The sequence below is a fragment of the Fistularia commersonii genome, chromosome 9 (assembly GCF_037954325.1).
Source record: "Fistularia commersonii isolate RoL2024-O1a breed Wild chromosome 9, RoL_Fcom_v1.0, whole genome shotgun sequence".
In the NCBI taxonomy this organism is placed as follows: domain Eukaryota; kingdom Metazoa; phylum Chordata; class Actinopteri; order Syngnathiformes; family Fistulariidae; genus Fistularia; species Fistularia commersonii.
In genome coordinates this window covers 3,154,065-3,162,704 of record NC_141292.1, presented here as the reverse complement: position 1 = coordinate 3,162,704, position 8,640 = coordinate 3,154,065, and the positions used below count along the sequence as shown (strand labels likewise).

The window sequence follows — 8,640 nt, the reverse complement described above, 5'->3', positions numbered from 1 at the left end:
ACATCCAGTGCGTGTGGTAACACTGTTACGCCACAAATTTTCTATCTTGCGGAAAAAAAAAACCTAACAGAGAATGACAAATGAGAAAGAGCTGCATCTCCCCTGAGGCTGTGTGTTAGAACTGAATAACGCTGTATCCGGCATCTTGCACCAATGAGCGCGTCGTATCTGCAAAGAGGCAAACCTCGGTCAGAGTGGCTGCTTTTTCCCCCAACAACACGGTGACTAATTTGGATTCTATTTTAGAAGATGAAAAATAACATACCGCCGGTATCTCTTGGATCAGGCAACGGCCCCCTCCTTTTAAAAACACACAAAATAGTGTAAATCTTTTGTGAATGAAAAGCTGGGTTGAATGTGTGGACGGGGCAATATGGTAAACAAAAATGAACCTGGACACCAATTAAGTCACATGCATGTCCAGAACATTGAGTAATACTTAATACGTATCATTTATCGCTGCATTTCACAAGAAAACTATTTGCTGGTTTGTAAGACGACACGCTGCTACCATAAAAACAGTCTCAGGATGATAAATCAAAGAAATTGGCTAAATAAAAAAAATTAAAAAAAATAATATATATATATATATATATATATATATATATATATATATATTCAGCTAGTAAAAAAGCTATATATATATATATTTTTTATAAGCTAAATTAAAAAAAAAAATTTATTAGCTATATATATATATATATATATATATATATATATATATATACATTTTTTATTTAGCTAATTCCTTTCATTTATTATCCTCAGACTGTTTATATATATATATATATATAAATTTTTTATTTAAAAAAAGAAACATATATATATCTATAAATTTTACATTATTTTTATTATGTTTTATTTTATATTTTATAATGCAGCTTTTTTGAAAACACACAACAGAATATCACTGCTGGATGATATTTTTAGTGCCGGGTGGCTGGATATCGTAACTAGTCTTACCTGGTGACGGGCGGAGGCAGTCGAGAGGGAGGAACCCTGCTCGAAACCTTCTGACCGTTGTAAAAGTTCTCATACACCACCGGCGCTGTGGCGGCGAGAAAACCCATCAGACTGAAAGATGCAATTGCGTGTTTTATTGCGCTTCTGACTTCTCTATTTCATACCTGGTGGTTTCTCATTGGTGCGTCTCAGGTTTATGAAGTATTCGATATCTTCTTTGACGTCACACTGTTCCAGAGCCTTCCTGGTTTCCTCGTTCAACTGCACACGCACACACACACACACATACACACACATATATGCAGGCTGCCCAGGTAAGACTTAGCTTTAGATTGTGAGAATCTCACCTCATCAATGGTCAGACACTGCTGGGACAGCTGGTTGAGGTGAGTCCACACGCTGTTCCTCAGGAAGCGGATCCGCTCGATCGACTGATTTTCAAATGACTGTCGACAAAATAATGGGTTTGTTTTCTGTGCACGCTCACGCTCACGCCTTGTCGGCCCGACCGCTGCAGGAGTCTTACCTCACAGGCCTTGACGTGTTCCCTCTGCCATTCGTCGGTAATCTTTCCCAACAAGGACACATTCTGCAGGTACAGCCTGTCTGAAGACCAGTCAAAATAAACATCACATATCTTGTTCCTTTTTATTTTCCAACTATTTATACAACATATATTATCGTGTTTTTGTTCATTCAGCCGGCTCTTTATTAGGGAAGAATGATCAGCGTTTCTTCTGTTTGTTTTTTGCAAAAGAACAGTTCACAACTATATCCAAACTGACATTCATGAGCAAAATAAGAGAAACACATTAATAATACCTTGTTTCTGCAGATTATTCCAAATAATCTCTAACCCATATGCTTCTATTTATGATGTTTAACATCTTCATTCCCTCATTTCAAATTAACTTCATGTGCAATCAGTTTCCCAATTATCATCTAAAAATGAATCCAATGCTGTGAAAGTTAGAAAATAGGACCTTTTTTTTTTGAGTCCTTTACAAACCTGCTTCTTCTGCATTCTGTTTTGTCTGTTGTGCTTTTGCGGAGAGCTGAGAGATGACGGGAAAAAAGGAAGATATAAGTAGAATATATAACATGTAACAATGCAAAGTTTGAATCTTGTCACATTGATAAACCAGGTGGGGGAAAATCAGAAAATTCAAATGCAATGGAGACGATTTTCTTGAATTGGTTCATTTTCCCCTGCCGTGCTCAACGCATGCTCCGCCGTGATAAGATTACAAATGGAAACTGGACAATATGTCTGCCTGACTATCACCGTTGTGACACTTTGCATCATCATTTGCATCCTGATATGCCACATAGCCAGATCAGGATGAGGTATAAAGGGTACATCCAAATATCTAGCCACCTATCTTACTGAATGACCGCAAAGCCAGACACAAGACTCGTGCATTCACCGGACATGCAATTCGGTTCACTTTAATTTAATTTATACGGCATGAATTCATCGTGACGGCAACAACAGCGCTTTTCATGGTGGTTTAAGGCACATTCTCTCTCCTCCTAGCGAGAGGGTTTAGAGCAAAGTATGAAAATATCCCAAGGAGAAAGTCCACCGTCTGATGCTTTTCAACTGACGTCATCATTCAATAATTCTCTCACTCCTGAAATCAGGCTCGGTGACATTGGAACCGCGAGTCTTATCAGGACACGTTGGCCTCGAACCGTTATTTACCTAACCTTTAACCTTGCAAAATACAGGTTGCTTCATCAGGCAGTAGCAGACAGAATAGAAAATATTTGGTCTTGCATGCCTGCACACACACACACACACACACATATTGGAAGTTATAATAGCACCTTCTCCATCTGCCTTGTGTTGTTGGTATTCGTGTTTCGGTTGAAGTTCTGTTCTGCTTCTTCTTTATCTCTGCACTTCTGCTCATACGTCTTCTTTGACTGGGGACGGCGCCACAGTTAGCATCAGAGCTTTTTATCGGATCAATCTAAACATTTACGCATTAGCCATAAACAGATGATATTAATGAAACATCTAGACTAATTGGAAATTGATCTAGAACAATAAGATATAGTTTGATTTGAGTTGAGCGGAGTTAATAATTGTGGTTTTATATGTTGGCATCTAGTTCACTTCCCATTGCGGTGACCAGAATTTCTCAAAAAAGAGGAAGAACGGAGAAGCAATAACTGTGGAACAGGAATGTCTCTTGCAAATTGCACCTACAACTAGGTACTGCATGTACAGAGGTAGTTTCATGTTCTTTTTGTCTAAACAGAGATCGCTATTGCAGAGGTGTAAATGAAACAAATCACATTTTATCTATTTTCCAAAGTTAACTTTACCTTAATGGCCTTTACAACCTGTACAAAATGCAGCATCCTCTGCAGCTGCAGCTCCTTAACTTTTAGTTTTGCCTACTTGTGGCGATGAATAAAAGAGCGGAGATGACGTGCATCTTCTTCTTTTGCTTTTATCTTTCTCAGCTTTATTGTATTTTGTCCATGGACAATGTATGATAAGTGGAAGTCAGAATCCACCACCGGTTTTCACATTTGTCAACTTGCCTTTTCAGTTTTCGTTTTAATTCTTAATATAGCCACAATTGGAGGCTCCGGTGTTTTGCAATTGGAATTGTTTATTTCTTTTTATAAGTACTTTTTATTAAAATTTTATTTTCAATATTTTTTTTCAATTATTTTATTTTAATCATTATTTATTAAAATAAAGTACACTTTATAACAAACTTCTAATCAACCCTAACAAACACAGTACGGTGTCGGTACAAATATGAAATACTTGTAACACCCTGCACTGTATCAATGCAAGCGTTTCCCTTGTTGTTGATATTATTCATTCATGTATTTTACTATTTTCCCATTCATGAGCATTTATTTGTTTTATGTAATATTTTATTCAAAACTTTTTTTTTCATGCATCAAGATGTTTTCGCTGAATTTCAAATATTTGTGACGGACAGTTAACGATATGTGGATTTTAATTACCGCATGTTTTTGCCGGTTTCCTGTTTCTGTTTTTAGCTGCTGATAATAATATATTTTTGTTTTTTTGCACCTCTTTCAGAGAGTTCCCTAAAAGAACAGCAAGTATTCTGAAGGCTCCGTATTTGTTTTACTAAATTGTTATACAAAGAAGTCACTCGCTCTGAATCATACAAGGGTAACGTGACTCAGACATTAAACCTGTGTGAATTTACTCTGAATCACCTTTCGGTATGTTTCACTTTTTACTCACGTCCATTGTTTTCTTGAACTGTGCAGACTTCTGCTTGTGGATAGCATCCATATGTTGCTCTATCTGCAAAGACAAGTCAGTAACTAGTCACCGGCGAGGCGTGTAAGGACAGGATAGTTCTTGCCGTGCTGACACAATAACCTACCTTTTTCCTGACTTCCTTTTGCCTCTCTCTGAAATCTTCCAGTTTCTTGGCCTCCTCCCTCATATTCTGTGCCAGTTGTAAGTGGGATAAACTCACGTGTTCGGTCTCTAAAAACATCAAATACTTCTTTTTAAAATTCTGCTAAAGAGATAAAACTGAAGTGCAGTTGAATGAAAGTGCTCGTGTTGCTTAGAAAATACGAAGCACTTACGTAATTTGAACATATCCAGGGATCTTTTCAATGTGCTTAAAAAGGAGGGGGAGAAATTACAACAAGGGATGAGACATTATTAAAAAAAAAAAAAAAAAAAAATCCACTCCCCATTGGTAATCTAAAATGATTTTTTTTATTCATGATACTGATGTAGCAAAAAAACAAAATGAAAATTGAGATAGAAAAAAAAAAAGAAAATAAAAACAACCTGCCCTCACAGGGTTTTACTGCACTAAACATAAAAGCACATTTTAAAATCTTTTTGTATCAACACCATTTAATGCAGAAGTCAAATTGAGGGGGAGAGCAATATCGCTTTATGTGTATTAAACATCTAATCTAATTGTGATATTATACGGTGGATTTCTTCCCCTCTTAACTTTATTACTTGTTACACAGGGGACAGATGGAGGTCGCAGAGATGGAAATGTTGAGATTCTCTTTGGGAGTAATGAGGATGGATAGGATCGGGAATGAGTCCATCAGAAGGACAGCAGATGTTAGATGTTTTTGAGATAAAGTCAGGCTGAGAGGGTTTGGACACGGACAGAGGAGAGATAGTGAATATATTAGCCGAAGGATGCCGGGGTAGGAAGTGCCAGACAGGATGCCGGTTCGGAAGAACGAATAAGCGATTTATGGGATGAAGTTAGTCGGTGTGAGAGAAGAGCGTGTAGATAAGATGATTGGCAGTGGTCCGATCCAAAGGAAAGGAAGAGTAGTTAAAGAGAGACGGCAGATTAACAGTGAATGAGCTTTTTGGTCTCAGAAAAACATAAATAAAAAGCATTGGATGAGCTTTCTTTGAGGTTTGTTATTTAAAACGTCAATAAATCACAATATATACCAATATTTTTAAAATCCTAATAATAACTCCTATTATGAACAGTAGTCTTAGATAAGATAAACTTTATTGATCTCCATAGGTGTAATTCTTTTGTCGCAAGAGCGAATCAATAATTATGAATATAAATATAAATATAAATAGAGAGACAATTAGCAGATAGACAGCAGAGATGGACAGCAGAAAGAACAACAAAATCAAGGATAAGAATGGAAAAAAACAGCAGGGGAAAAGTAGACAACCAAAACAACAACAACCAGGATAGGAACATAAAAGAATGACAATAGCAATTAAAAAAAATAAATAAAAAAAAATAAGCAGATCTCTAGTGATTCCAAAATGTTTTTTGATCTAGTCATATACAGGACTGTCTCAGAAAATTAGAATATTGTGAAAAAGTTCTTTATCTTCTGTAATGCAATTACAAAAACAAAAATGTCATACATTCTGAATTCATTACAAATCAACTGAACTATTGCAAGCCTTTTATTATTTTAATATTGCTGATTATGGCTTACATCTTAAGAAAACTCAAAAATCCTATCTCAAAATATTAGAATATCATGAAAAAGTAATTTTTGTTTTTGTAATTGCATTACAGAAGATACAGAACTTTATCACATTATTCTAATTTTCTGAGACAGTCCTGTAGTGTACCTATTTTTAAATTTATTTGATTTGTTTTCTAGTTCTGTGAGAGTTTCCAGATGAACTATTATATCATCAGGCGCTTACTTCATCTCCGTGTGTCCACACACCTTCTTGGACAAGCTGAGGAGATCTTTTGCATACTTCTCTTCAACGGATGCTCTGAAAGACACAAAACCAAGTCATCTAATAAAAAAAAACAGTGCGTGTCGATGATGCTGCATGTTAGTTATAGATTTTAAAGTGGCAAACATATCCCTGTTTAATAAATATAATCAAACTGAAAATGTACAGTTTTGCAACATCTATAATAAAAAAAATAGTGAGGCATAATTTTACTGTTTCTATAAAGACACTGATTGCTATCAAGTAAAAAGGACAAAAATGTGTGAGAAATTAGGAACAAAATATATATATCGTGATGGTCATCATTAATGCTGACTCACAGTTCCTCTTTGAATTGTTTTAATGGTGTCGAACACCAAATGTATTTTGTTGTGAATTTAATTTTCCATATCTAAATTGATGCAAATTGAAAAAAAAAAAATACAAAAATACAAAAATTTCAAATACCTGGCCTTCATAAAATCCTCTACCTCCTTGCACGTCCTCCTGCCGTCGTTGAGATACTGGATGATGGCGTCGTAGCCCCCCGTGCAGGTCAGGTCCAAGCTCTGTCAACAAAATTGCATTTAACATCCGTACGGACTGCATCACCGACTAATGGGATTCATTATGATACTGCCTCAAACCCCAGTCTGCTGCATGACAAACATGCTGACGGGAAAACCACAAGATCATTGAGCAACTGCGTCAACCCAGGGTTTTAGTTTGGAAACTGGTGTTTTGAAACGCGCTCCGTAATTGAAGCGCTCGGCGGACTGTAAGCGTGAAATCAGACGGTCAGTGTCAACCAGTCTGACTTGGAGTAGATTTGAATGAATCTATCTATCTGTGTCATATATATATACATGTAAACACACACACGTATGCATATATTTATATACGTGTGTGTGTGTGTTTGTACATATGTACATAGCTTCTTTTCCTTTCAGGGAAAGCTTCTCCATGTAACACTATTCTCTGTATCCTCCTCTCACACCAACTACCTTCATTTCCTCTCTCACTACATCCATAAATCTTCCTCTAAAACCTTCTGCCTGGCAGCTCCAATTCCAGCATCCATCTACTTATATATTCACTATGTGTACACACATATATTATATATGTGTATGTTTACAAATACACTGCTCAAAAAATAAAGGGAACACTAAAATAACACATCCTAGATCTGAACGAATGAAATATTCTTATAAAATACTGTGTTCTTTACATGGCTGAATGTGCCGACAACAAAATCACACAAAAATAATCAGTGGAAATCAAATGTATTGAACCCACGGAGGTCTGGATTCAAAGTCACAATCAAAATTAAAGTAGAAAAACACACGACAGACTAATCCAATGTCCTTAAAATAAGTCAAAATGAATTAGTGTTGCTTCCTAAGCTGACAGTTTAATTTCACAGAAGTGAGATTGACTTGAAGTTTCATACTGTTGTTTAAATGTTCCCTTTATTTTTTGAGCAGTATAAACGTATGCATGCATGCATTCATACATGTGCACATATATATATATATATATATATATATATATATATATATATGTGTGTGTGTGTGTGTCTGTGTGCATGTATGCATACACTGTATGTATGCATGTACACACACAGCTATATATATGTATATATATATATATATATATATATATATATATATATATGAGTGTGTGTGTGTATATAAATCCTCAAGGTCCTGGTGTTTACAAACAAAAAAACAAACAAACAAAACAAACGGGGGTTTGAATTCCCACAAGGCTGTTTGTTATTTGTTTGTAAGTTTTACTCCTCATTTGGTCTCAAATTCAGGCTTAAAAAAGCGAATAATGAACACAACCCGGAAAGAAGGCGGGACGGGGAACCTCACCCAGAAGAAGTCCTTGAAGTGGAGGTCTTTCATTGCTAAAATGAAGCGTCGCTCCTCCGCGGTGCGGCGACGAGGCGGCGACTGAAACCCCGGCGCGGCTTCCCGGCTGACGGAGCCGGTGGGCGGGGCGAGAACGACTGGATGACGTCATACGTTACGTTACGTCTGACGTCAGGCGTAGCGTCATCGTGGATGGTGCTCATTCACAACATCAGACGGAAACAGACAAAAAAAACATTAGAAGGGAACAGAAACAGAAATGTTTTTTGTTTTTTGCAAAAGACAATTTGAGTGATACCTCAAATCCCTGGAAATAAAGAAAGGACGCTCAAAAGCACATATTAAAAATAAAATTAAAAAAATATCATAAAGATCAGAATAATTAAAAAAAATAAAGTTAAAGGTGTATAACATATATAGATATGTAGTGACAAGAACATGTATACAATGACATTAAGTATTTTATAGAAATAAATGTATTTATTGATTTATGTATTTTACGTTTGCAATTATTTATATATTTATACGTTTGTTTGTTCATTCATGTTTTTATCCATGTGTTTATTTTTGAATTGTTCCTTTTTTTCCCCTTTCATCTTT

At 36.0% G+C, this 8,640-nt stretch overlaps 1 protein-coding gene across 3 annotated transcripts; it reads right to left on the bottom strand.

The window, feature by feature from the left end:
* Window positions 1–25: 25 nt before the first annotated feature.
* Window positions 26–8,126, bottom strand: pstpip2 (proline-serine-threonine phosphatase interacting protein 2). 3 transcript variants are annotated; one of them, XM_086151941.1, is made up of 14 exons: window positions 8,041–8,126; window positions 6,632–6,732; window positions 6,146–6,220; window positions 4,564–4,598; window positions 4,353–4,459; window positions 4,208–4,270; window positions 2,794–2,892; window positions 1,973–2,018; window positions 1,490–1,569; window positions 1,311–1,409; window positions 1,128–1,224; window positions 964–1,048; window positions 266–300; window positions 26–168 (listed from the first exon to the last, which is right to left on the bottom strand). In XM_086151941.1, exons 1-14 carry the CDS (start codon window positions 8,071–8,073, stop codon window positions 116–118), a joined length of 1,008 nt encoding a protein of 335 aa, XP_086008067.1. In that variant the 5' UTR covers window positions 8,074–8,126; the 3' UTR covers window positions 26–115. The 3 variants fall into 3 exon arrangements, with proteins under 3 accessions (XP_086008067.1, XP_086008069.1, XP_086008068.1); XM_086151943.1 differs by having other exon boundaries at window positions 6,169–6,220; window positions 8,041–8,080; XM_086151942.1 differs by lacking the exon at window positions 2,794–2,892.
* Between the last annotated feature and the right edge of the window lie 514 nt (window positions 8,127–8,640).

Bases quoted from the DNA above. Each gene is read 5' to 3' on its own strand.
- pstpip2 (XM_086151941.1), bottom strand. From the start codon at position 8,073: ATGAAAGACCTCCACTTCAAGGACTTCTTCTGG. The intron at 6,221-6,631 runs GTATTTGAAATT...TGTGTCTTTCAG, and splicing joins GAGGATTTTATGAAGGCCAG to AGCATCCGTTGAAGAGAAGT. The intron at 2,019-2,793 runs GTGCTATTATAA...GTCATCTCTCAG, and splicing joins ACACAAGGCAGATGGAGAAG to CTCTCCGCAAAAGCACAACA.